The sequence below is a fragment of the Tachysurus vachellii genome, chromosome 18 (genome assembly GCF_030014155.1).
Source record: "Tachysurus vachellii isolate PV-2020 chromosome 18, HZAU_Pvac_v1, whole genome shotgun sequence".
Classification (NCBI taxonomy): Eukaryota; Metazoa; Chordata; class Actinopteri; order Siluriformes; family Bagridae; genus Tachysurus; species Tachysurus vachellii.
The window spans coordinates 21,769,398-21,781,897 of NC_083477.1; the positions used below are offsets into that span (position 1 = coordinate 21,769,398).

Sequence of the window (12,500 nt, forward strand, 5' to 3'; positions counted from 1 at the left end):
TGAGGATTAGAGGATTAGTTTCTTGATCATACTCACACTATTATATTATTATATTTACATTAAAGGTCTAATTTAATCATTAGAATTAGAATTCCAACTGACAGGTACAGAGGCCACGCCTCCTTCCATTAAAACTGACATGTACAGCAGCCACGCCTCCTTCCATTAAAACTGACAGGTACAGAGGCCACGCCTCCTTCCATTAAAACTGACATGTACAGCGGCCACGCCTCTTTAAATTAAAACTGACAGGTACAGAGGCCACGCCTCCTTCAATTAAAACTGACATGTACAGAGGCCACGCCTCCTTCAATTAAAACTGACATGTACAGCAGCCACGCCTCCTTCCATTAAAACTGACAGGTACAGAGGCCACACCTTCATTTATAGTTTTTTTTTGTCAACGTATAAAATAATGCACACATTTCCATATATAGACTTTAGGACACACCCATATTTCCATATATGGCATCAGAGACACTTTCTCGGCTTTCTGCAAGAACACGTTAGTGGGTTTTTGCAGCATGAGCAGAATACACAACACAAAAGGACAGTGTGTGTGTGTGTGTGTGTGTGTGTGTGTGTGTGTGTGTGTGTGTGTGTGTGTGTGTGCTTTTTGCATTTGAATAGTCGTGTGATTATGTAGGAGTTATATCTGTACTCAACATGAGATTAGTAAGCATGTTTTTCTGAGAAAGGAGAAAGAACAACACACACACACACACACACACACACACAGAATTCCTGCTCATGGATTATTAATAACACCGGGTCATTATCAGCTGAACCTTTTCTCTGCTCTTGATCTCTCCATCTCAAGATGATTTTAACAGAAGAAATTATTTGAATTTCCACGAGGATGGAGTCCTGAGTCCAGCACGTGAGAGCTGACACACAGCTACAGAGGGAGGAAATGTTACAGTATGTAAGGGAGGCTGAGTGATGAGTGAAAGCCTAATTACAGAGGAGAGTGTGTGTGGGAGGTAGGTGTTCACATGCATGTGTGAGTACACACACACACACACTCACACACACACACACACACACACACAAACACACTCACACACACACACATACACACAAACACCCACAAACACACTCACACACACACACACACACACACACACACACACACACATACACACACACAAACACACTCTCACACACACACACATACACACAAACACCCACAAACACACTCACACACACACACACACACACACACACACACACATACACACAAACACCCACAAACACACTCTCTCACACACACACACACACACAAACACCCACAAACACACTCACACACACACACACACACACACACACACACACACACACACACACATACACACAAACACCCACAAACACACTCTCACACACACACACACACACACAAACACAATCTCACACACACACACACACATACACACAAACACCCACAAACACACTCTCACACACACACACACACACACACACACAGAGCAGAATGTAATTAATACAGTGTCACTCATTAAGACTTGAGTGTTGAACCCCTGTTGCTCATATCAACGTTGCTCATATCAAATAAGTTTCCACACCACATTTGCAGCTGCATCACTGTCAGAGCTGCTGCTCAGAAAATTCATCAACACCTTCTGACCAATCAGAAAGCAGCATTCAGGAGCGCTGTGAAGTAATGAATATTAATGAACACTGGAATTAGTGATATTCATGACTGGTGGATGGTCTCAGAGATTATGAGTGTAAAATGGAAGATCAGAATACAATATGCAGGCTGTGTGTGTGTGTGTGTGTGTGTGTGTGTGTGTGTGTGTGTGTGTGTGTGTTCCATGTTTCACTGTTATATTATAACTGGGCTTTTCTGCTTTTAGCCGAATTTTCCCATCACTTTCCACTTCACTGGTTAGGAAATCGAGCTTAGTGTGTGTGTGAGAGAGAGAGTGTGTGTGTGTGTGTGTGTGTTTCTTCCTCTCTCATCACCCTCTTTTGCTGTGTTTAAGGAGCACAGATAGAAAAGTGGTGAGAAGCAGTCTAGCATGAAATTGTAATGCGGTAATAAGTATCAGAGCTCAGAGCAAATGGAGACCTATGTGTGTGTGTATGTGTGTGTGTGTCTGTGTGTGTATGTGTTTGTGTATTTGTGTGTGTATGTGTGTGTATGTGAGTGTGTGTGAGTGTGACTGTGTGAGTGAGTGTGAGTGTATGTGTGTGTGTCTGTGTGTGTATGTGTTTGTGTATTTGTGTGTGTGAGTGTGACTGTGTGAGTGAGTGTATGTGTGTGTGTGTGTGTGTGTATGTGTATGTGTGTGAGTGTGAGTGTGTGTGTACGTGTGAGTGTGTGTGTGTGTGTGTGTGTGTGTGTGTGTGTGTTAAGGTAAGGTGAGATGAGAGGGTCTCACACACTGTAGAATAAAACAGATCTGTCGAGAGAAGTGTATTTATAACCAGAGCAGTTTAATATTTTATTTTTATTAACTATTAATGTATAACATAAATTACAAAGAGTTCTTATTTATTAATATTTATATTTTACATCTAAATACATTCAGTCAATTATTTTTGTATAATAAATGAATATTTAAACAAATATGTATGCATTTAATTAATGATTTTTAATTGTTAATAGTTTAATTAATTGTTTTCCAATGAAGTCTAAATCTCAAGCTCTAAAACAGATCCGACATCAGAAGCACTGAGTCCTGAACAGTCCTAAAGAGTCATGAACAGTCCTGAACAGTCCTGAACAGTCCTGAAGAGTCCTGAAGATCCTGAACAGTCCTGAAGAGTCCTGAAGATCCTGAACAGTCCTGAAGAGTCCTGAAGATCCTGAACAGTCCTGAAGAGTCCTGAAGATCCTGAACAGTCCTGAACAGTAATGAAGATCCTGAACAGTCCTGAACAGTCCTGAAGATCCTGAACAGTCCTGAACAGCTGGAGCTTTTATTGGCATCACAATAAGTCTATTACTAATAAACAGAACAAATAATGAAGGAGGGAAATGAAGCTCCAGACATCAGAGTAGAAATTAAAATACTGTTTGGTCTCAGATTCACGACTGTTGACGCAGATAAATGATGAATTATTGTTCATTATTCTTTATGTATTTTTTACTAAATTCATTTTATCATCACAAGTAAAGTAAGTAAAGAAATGTAAAATATTTAAATAGTTATAAATATTAATCTGATGTGAGTTTGGGTCAAATTTTGTAACATATAAGAATTTATTTATTTATTTATGTTGTTACATTTATACTTGAAAAGCCACCCCATTATTCTCCCTCATTTACTCACCCTTTTTAATTGCCTATGCGCCAATAATAATACTCGAGTCTGATTGGCTGCTCCTTCACTGTCACTCTAGCCCCTAAACCCCGCCCCCGAGATACCAAGTATGTCTCTGTGCCTTTCCCTGTCACTTCAAACCCGGGCTGCTGGCGCTCTGTTCCTGCGTGTGTGTGTGAGTGTGTGTGTGAGTGTGTGAGTGCGCGTGCGAGACAGACAGACAGAGAGCGTGTGTGTTATGAGCATGTGAGTGTGTGCCGGTGTGTTAGAGCGCGGTGAGCGCGTGCGGCAGCGACATGACCAGAGCCTCGCGAGCGCGTCCGGTCAATCATGGAGCTTTTTAAGGCACTGCTTTGGATTTTATTACTGAAGCGAGTAAAGGAGTGTGTGTCTGAGGAAGGTAGGAGATCTCTCTCTCTCTCTCATTCTGTGTGTGTGTGTGTGTGTGAGTGTGTGTGTGTGTGTGAGAGAGAGAGAGAGAGAGAGAGAGAGAGAGGGTGAAGTTTATAACGGTGCTTTGGAGGCTTAGAGGTAGGTGTGTGTGTGTGTGTGCGCGCGCGTGCGTGCGTGTGTGTGTGTGCGTGCTTGCTTGCTTGCGTGTGTCTCTCTGTGTGTGTGAGAGAGAGAGAGAGAGGGTGAAGTTTATAACGGTGTTTTGGAGGCTTAGAGGTGTGTGTGTGTGTGTGTGTTTTAATTTTGATGCATTATCCTGGGATTAAATAGTGAACAGGCTCGTGCTATATCCTACATGTAGAAGGATGCTGTGGATGATTTTGTGTGTGTGTGTGTTTCATGAACCACTTGACATTTTTTATTCTGTGACTCATGCAATACTTTGATTTTAATTAGGTTTAAATTGTTGAGCACGTGCTCAGTTTTGACGTGACTTTCTCCCCCTCCTTTGTTTCCACCTCCTGCCCGCTGCACGTGTGTCACACTCCGTGTCCTGCGCGTGCGCTTTATGGTCCCTTTTACACGTTATTTTCTGAATTGTTTTATGGAGCTTATAAAGTAAAGTGAGTGTGCAGTGGGAGTCTCTCATATGCTGTCAGGTTTCAGCTGCAGACACACACACACACACACACACACACACACACACACACACCTGTTGGTCTCATCTCATTTCCATAATTATTTTCTTGGAGGGTCGCATCCCACTTATCTCTATTTGACAAATATTATTACAAGAATTTCATTATGATCTTTAAGGGCCTTGCATCAATAATGAGCATTTATATCTGAATAATTAATAAATCAATCAACTAATCAATATATAAATTCATTTATAAATAGATCAATAAATAAATGTCAAAAAATGTTTAGGAGGAAGTGTAATAAGCAGAAAGGCCATTATTTATGTATCGTGTCTAATCACAGCTTTACTGAGATTTATATTTATATATATATATACACACACTCGCAAGTTTAAATTAACACATACACACACGCGCGCGCACACACACGCACACACACACACGCGCACACACACACACTCACAAGGTTTTTAAACTATAGTAGTGATGAATTTGGCCCAGCTGTTGGTCAGGAGTTTAATAATAAAGGGGTGTGTTCTTTCTGCTCTCTCTTCATTTCTGTCCCTTGATTGACAGCAGTGCACTAATGAGTGTTGTGACATCAATTAATTGCAGTTAAAGCAGTGTGTGTTTTGAATGGCTGACATGAGCACCATGAACGCACACACACACACACACACACCCACAGTGGAGGGCAGTCATCGTCCCTCATGCGGTTAATCAGCTAGCTGGAGGTTTTCTCTCACGCTCTTATTCCTCCCTCCTCAGCACTAACTCACCTTGGCATCTCATCTGGGGCTCGTTTACGCCTTCACTGCTCATCACTCACGCACACACACACGCACACACACACTCAAAACGCCAGCGTCCACATTCGCTCGACCCTGTTCCTGTTTAACTTGTTAGATTCAGGATCTCTGAGCTTTGAGAAGTTTTGAGAAGTCTTTCAGGATTAACCTCAGAATCGTGACTCTGATCTAATGAGCAGCTCAGCTGAAGTCTGATTGGTCAGAAGGTGTTGATTAATTCTCTATAACAGCGGCTCTGGCGGTAGCGCGGCTGTACATGGCTCATTTGTTATTAATACGTTAGTGTTGCTATAGCAACAGCTCATTCACAGGGACATGTACAGTGAATGTGGTGCATTAACAGATTAAAGGTGTGTGTGATTTCTGATCTGTAAGGAGATGTTTATTTAATATTTATAGAGTATGTCGTTTATTTGAAGTTTCTCTGTAACACGACAATTATTTTTCTGTTTTCTTAATTTTAAGAGGGACAAAAAAATCAGAGAAGCTGATGAGGGAACGACTGTTTATAGCTGCTATAATGTGACATCAGGAACACTGTGTGTGTGTGTGTGTGTGTGTGTGTGTGAGAGAGAGAGAGATGATGTGTGCTTTTCAGCGACCGTGGACTCACGTTGTTGTTCCTCATGATTCTGCTGTGTCTGCAGAAATTTTGCAGCCAGGTGTACGTGTGTGTATGTATATACTGTGTATATATATATGTGTGTGTGTGTGTATATATGTGTGTGGTGTTTGTGTGTGGAGTGTGTGTGTGTGTATATATATATATGTGTGTGAGTGGTGAGTGGTGTGTGGTGTGTGTGTATGTGGTGTGTGTGTATGTGGTGTGCATGCAAGCGTGTGTGTAAGTGTGTGCATGTAAGTGTGTGTGTGTGTGTGTGTGTGTGTGTATATATATGTGTGTGTATATGTGTGTGTGTGTAAGCGTGTGTGTGTGTGTAAGTGTGTGTGCTATAGAGACAACATAAATAACAGTGTTGGATGCTCTAGTTTTTTACACTGCTGATGATATAAATGCTTGCACATGATTTTTCCTCTATAATGGAGGAAGCTAATTAAAATACTTTGAGCTGTTTTGCTAAACACACAATTCTTTAACTGTGTGTATCATTTATCTTTGTTATCCCATGAGGTCCAGTGCAGTGCGTCTTGCTTTACTTTTTTATGTGAGTGAACTAAAACGTGTTTACAGGAAAATAATCTCCGCATCACAGCCGAGAGCTGAAAGAAAGTGGAGGAATCTGATGGGCGTGGCCTAATATTCTAATGAGTGCACCTAATTAACATATCTCTGTGTGAGTCTGTCTTCTACACCAATCAGGTTCCACTCTCTAAGTGAGAAAAGATTCGTTTAAAGCTAAAGATTTCAGGGGTAGAAAATGGGGACTGTAGAAGGAAAAATAAACAAAAGACGATTCAGTTTTCATTTCACTCAAGAAAAAAATGGTTTAGATAAGCTCCGCCCCCATGTGTGTAACTCTGGTGTAACTCCTGATGTGTGTAATTTCTGTATTAGATCTTCACTAGTTCACTAGTTCAGGGTTCCACTGAGTCTTGTAGGTGGAGTGATGACCCACGTGTCCTCTTCACGTCTCCTTCAGGTGAAATCGTCCCTAATGTGCTTTTCATGTTGGGAAGGTTTTACTGCACCTCCGTACGTCCAACACGGCGACGTCTCTAACAGAGTCTAAACTTTGGTACGTTTCATTTCCAGCTCTGACCTTCTCCTGCTTCTCTACAGCTGCTCACACGTCACCATTTGCCTAAAAGCATAGAGGTCATGTCATATTCATAACACTCTACTGATGCAGGAGTGTAATGCACTTAGTGTGTGTGTGCGAGTGTGTGTGCGAGTGTGTGTGCGAGTGTGTGACAGGTTCGCCAGCACTGAGAATGATGAATATTTGAGTCGACCCAAGAGTTTTAAACATCTTGCTAATGGAGAGGAAATCCATTTAATGTAGGCAGCTCCAGCTCTGTGTGTGTGTGTGTGTGTGTGTGTGTGTCACTGAGAAATAAATTTGCGATGTGTGAGTTCTATGTTTCTGATAAATTAGTGATCGGTGATGGTGAAGAGAAACAGGCTTCATGCTGTAAAAGATCACCGACGCTGCAGATAAAATGTGTGTGTGTGTTTTCTGGATTTATCTGTAGATTTATTAAAGAATGTTGCCTTAAAGTAGTTTCATGATGTAGGTGGTGCAGTGCAGCGGCACTGACCGTGAAATAGTCCTGATAGTGTAACAGTGACACCGACACAGTGAGGAGGAGAGGTAACGTGTTGATGTGTAAGAGTGACACACTGAGGCGAGGCAGCACGAGGTGGGGCAAGAAGGCAGTGTATGAAAACAATGAGGCAGTGAACTGAAGCACAAATTACATGGTGTAGAAACAGTGAAGGAATGAAACGGTTTGGTGTCAAGCAGAGAACTGGAGCGTTAAAGCTACAGAGTGTAGTGAAACCTGGTGAGAGAGTGAAACCTGGTGAGAGTGTGTAGTGAAAGAGTGAAACCTGGTGAGAGAGTGAAACCTGGTGAGAGAGTGAAACCTGGTGAGAGAGTGAAACCTGGTGAGAGTGTGTAGTGAAAGAGTGAAACCTGGTGAGAGAGTGAAACCTGGTGAGAGAGTGAAACCTGGTGAGAGAGTGAAACCTGGTGAGAGAGTGAAACCTGGTGAGAGAGTGAAACCTGGTGAGAGTGTGTAGTGAAAGAGTGAAACCTGGTGAGAGTGAAACCTGGTAAGAGAGTGTAGTGAAAGAGTGAAACCTGGTGAGGGAGTGTAGTGAAAGAGTGAAACCTGGTGAGGGAGTGTAGTGAAAGAGTGAAACCTGGTGAGACTGTGTAGTGAAAGAGTGAAACCTGGTGAGAGAGTGTTGTGAGAGAGTGAAACCTGGTGAAGGAGTGAAACCTGGTGAGAGAGTGTAGTGAAAGAGTGAAACCTGGTGAGAGAGTGAAACCTGGTGAGAGTGAAACCTGGTAAGAGAGTGTAGTGAAAGAGTGAAACCTGGTGAGAGAGTGTAGTGAAGGAGTGAAACCTGGTGAGAGTGTGTAGTGAAAGAGTGCTATGTAGCCTGACAGTGTAATGAAGCAGTGAATAAACCATGAAAGACTGAAGTCTGATGCTGGAGCAGTGCAGAACAGTAACAGACATTTGGATCTGTGAAATCTAATCTAATCTAATCTAGTCCTCTAGTTCCCTGTGAGGATTTCTCATCTAGTTCACAGTACAGTGCGATGTTCTGATCTCCACTCTGTCTGCTGCTGCTCGTGTTCAGCTCATCTGAACGTTTAGGCACTTCACTAAACCTACTCACTCGCACCTTGTTTCTGTCTCCAGAGCCTTCACTAGTGATCTCAGCTGAAGTGCACACTTACTTGTGCAAATGCAGGGTTAGTGTTTATGGAAAGATCTCAGAAATGTAGAGATAAAAAAAACAGCAACCTTGCAGCTTGAAATGAAGGTGTTTGTGATGATATTGTGTCTGATAATCCTCTCAGGAGTATGTTGGAGTGGAGTGAGAAACGTTCTGCTGTAGGTTCCTGTGTTCCTTCAGTGTTCCAGCAGCTCGGCTCTGGTGATGCCCTCTGCTGCTCGCCTCCCGTCTAAAACCCCATTAATCTTCTGAGCTGATGTTTGACCTTTCTGAATCATTAAGATGGTGAACCTCTCGCGTGCCCGAGTGCATGATATTGAACCCTGCTGACACGCCGCCCTCACCTCAACCGCGTTATCGCCGTGACAACAGCAGGGATGTTCCTCTGACTGGGGCGCTTTGACCGATGACCTGGAAAATTGCCCGACCTTTTAAAGCACAGTTTCTCAGCGATGAATAAATACATAAATTGTCGGTTTAGACTTGATCATTTCACTGCCCACTTGCTGAGTGTGTGTGTGTGTGTGTGTGTGTGTGTGTGTGTGTGTGTGTGTGTGTGTCTTCTAAACATGAGCAATTCCTCATTTAACATATCTTCAGAAATATTGAATCTGCTCCTGAAACTAACTTGGTTTAATTAATGAGTTAACTTTCTTGTGGTTGAGTTTGGAGGGTGTGTAAACTTTTGCTCTCAGCTAGCATCGGGCCTTATTTGCACTGAAGGCTAACGTTAGCTAACAATCCAATAAAACGAGTCTCAGTGGATCATAACCATAAAATAATACAGAAGAATCATAGCTTTTATTTTCTGGGCTTTTATTTATTTAATTTACATAAAAGAGGAATTTGCTCATAATTAGCTTCTGGCTTTAACAGCACGAGAAATATGTAAAAAAAAAAAAAAAAAGATTGAATATCTTGTTTGTAACCTCAGGTTTTGTTGACCAACAACACAGTTATTACTTTACACCCCTGGAATATAACAGGAAAAATAATTACATAAATGCCTGCAGTGTAACTGTGTGTGAGAGAGTGAGAGAGAGATTGTGTGTGTGTGTGTGTTTGTGTGTGTGTGTGTGTGTGAGAGAGAGATTGTGTGTGTGTGAGAGAGAGATTGTGTGTGTGTGTGTCTGTGAGAGAGAGAGAGAGAGAGAGATTGTGTGTGTTTGTGTGTGTGTGAGAGAGAGAGAGATTGTGTGTGTGTGAGAGAGAGAGATTGTGTGTGTGAGAGAGAGAGAGATTGTGTGTGAGAGAGAGAGAGATTGTGTGTGTGAGAGAGAGAGAGATTGTGTGTGTGTGTGTGAGAGAGAGAGATTGTGTGTGTGTGTGAGAGAGAGAGATTGTGTGTGTGTGTGAGAGAGAGAGATTGTGTGTGTGTGTGAGAGAGAGAGATTGTGTGTGTGTGAGAGAGAGAGAGAGATTGTGTGTGTGTGAGAGAGAGAGAGATTGTGTGTGTGAGAGAGAGAGAGAGATTGTGTGTGTGTGTGTGTGTGTGAGAGAGAGAGAGATTGTGTGTGTGTGTGTATATAAAGTAAAGTAGTGTATACTGTCAGTGTTGTGACTCGGCTCATTGTAATGGTGTTAATTAAGATGCAGTGTGAACACATGGCTTGTTATTCATGTCCATAAAGTCACCACAGGAGCTCCTTAATCTGCGACCTGCCACCAAGCGCCTGCCAAAATCCATTCCAAAACTCATTTCACCCAAAATTTAATTTCTCTCGCTGCCGAGACGCCGAGACGGATTGAGATAAGCTGCAGGTAAAGCACTGATCGTCCCGGTAACAGCAGCACGTTAGTCCTCGTCCACCACACAGCTTGTGAAACATTACAGCTTTTATTTAGTAAAAAATAATCATTTATTGTTAGTTTTAATGTCTCTGAAACATCTAGTTCCTGTTTGTGTTTATATTAAACCGCTACCCCCTCGTTTACTACACGTTACCTAGCAACCACAAAGAAGGTTAAAGTCCTCTGTCCTGAAGAAGCACGTGGAGGAAACCTGGAGGTTTCTGAAGTCCATTCCAGAGCTTGAGGTGCTCATATTTATGAACGTCCTGCGCTGAGTCTAAACATCACGATCATCCATCATAAACGATGCTCGTGGGAAAGAGCTCATGACCTCCAGGATCTGGTCTAGAAGCTGTCAGATCAGCATCCGACTTCCTTCATCTTCCTCTGCTGCATCTTGGACCAGCTTTGGTGACCTCTGACCTCCGCTGCTGCTCAGAATACCTGAAAGGATTCGTGACGGACGTGAAGATGGTTTCAGAGGGAAGGCTTTTGAAGAACAAACCTCGCTGAAGCCTCGGAGATAACGAGCAGGAATAAATAAATAAATAATGAGGTTTGATCTGAATTTTAAATTGTGAATTAAAATAAAAAACATCTTGCTTCCTTGCTGTTGTTCTGTCTGACGGACAGATTGTCGCGTTCCTCCGAGGAACCGAGATCTCAGTCACAGTCGTGATGTTCCACAGAGTTTCGTCTCTGATTGTTTACTCGCTCGTCTCCGAAGCCGATAACGGATCAGCGTTAATCTGTTTAAAGCCTCGTTTAATATAAACCCTAGAGAACGGATTTGCCTGATTACTCTGACGGGCTGCTGAATGTCTCGCTCCTTCTTTCCAGCAGCTTCCTTCAGCACTTTGCTATTGATGGACGAGACTCGAGGAGAGCGGCGTTGACTCCGGACACAAAGGTCACGTCCCACCACCAACGCCTGCTCGCTCGATCCTTCATCCTTCGTCTCGCGGATGCTCGATATGCTCGATACCTCATCTCTGGGGCAGACCTTCCTGACCTCGTCTTCTGCCCAAGGTCGATCTTCATCTTCCACCTTAACACCGTCTTCCGATGAGTGCTATCGATTCCATCCTTTTAAGCTGAGGTAAAAGGTCATGAAAGGTCACGCGGAGGTGCTCCTGTCCGTCAGAAGGTCTGAGGAGTTCAGCTCTGGGGAGTTAAGTAATCAAATCCAGTCAGATACGTTTGTCGTTGTCTGGGTGAGGTTTCTGAGCTACGAGTGAAGCCCAGTCTGATCTAATGCTCGGAGTACAAGTGGAATTTAAACCAGACGACGCTGCTGAGAAACTCTCATGTTAGGTCTGCTATTAAATTGACTCGATCTGGTTGATTTTTGAGCTCCGTTTCATCTCAGATCTTCTTGATATTTACTTTCTATAAAACACGTTCGATGGATGAGTGAACCTCACTTTGTATCTACCAAACCTCCATGTAGATACCTGTATGTCTGATGGTTTGATCAGAACTGATGGTTTGTCTTGTGTCCTGGTTGCATCTTCTGTCTGTTGTCTTTGTGGGTGTTTGTGAGTGGGACAGTTAAGATGTTGGGACAGTAAATCAACACACGGTTCATCTACTCATCTTCAGTGAAGTACTGTAGTAACATCCTGATGGGTCTGGAGCCTTTTCCAGGAACGCTGGACCTCGTCCAGGAGACCTCGTCCAGGAGACCTCGTCCAGGAGACCTCGTCCAGGAGACCTCGTCCAGGAGACCTCATCCAGGAGAATTAACCAATGTCCAAGCTGCCAAAAGTTCAGCTCTTCATGTTTTTGTGTTTCATCCACATGACCTCAGGAACACAAACCTCAGTCTTGTGAAAATTCTCTTTCATTTTCACTTCATTAGACATAATGTTACTGTAGTGAAGAAAAGGAGAGGGTGGAATATGAGCGATAGAGTTGTCAGGTATGTGAGAGAGAGAGAGAGAGAGAGAGAGAGAGAGAGAAAACCAGAACCTTGGATCTCAAGCCATCTCACAGAGTTTAATCAGCAGGACAGAGAGCGAGAACACGGCTTTCTCTCCTATTTCCACCTGCCAATCATCCTGTATGGTGCTCTCATTACAGCAGTCAGCCCAGGAGAGAGAAAGAGACTGAGAGAGAGGAGGAGAGGAGGAGAGGTGCTTATTATGGTGGAGAAAAAGAGAGATGGGACAGAGAGTGAGAATGAAGAAGCAAAGACACGAAATGA

At 42.9% G+C, this 12,500-nt stretch overlaps 1 protein-coding gene across 1 annotated transcript in view; it reads left to right on the forward strand.

Moving 5' to 3' along the window:
- Positions 1-3,448: 3,448 nt before the first annotated feature.
- Positions 3,449-12,500, forward strand: part of LOC132860879 (ephrin type-A receptor 7-like) — an 81,801-nt gene continuing 72,749 nt past the window's right edge. Inside the window, exon 1 of the mRNA XM_060892168.1 lies at positions 3,449-3,687. Within this exon, the coding sequence (XP_060748151.1) occupies positions 3,618-3,687 (70 nt within the window). The 5' untranslated portion in view covers positions 3,449-3,617. The remainder of the gene's footprint in view (positions 3,688-12,500) is intronic.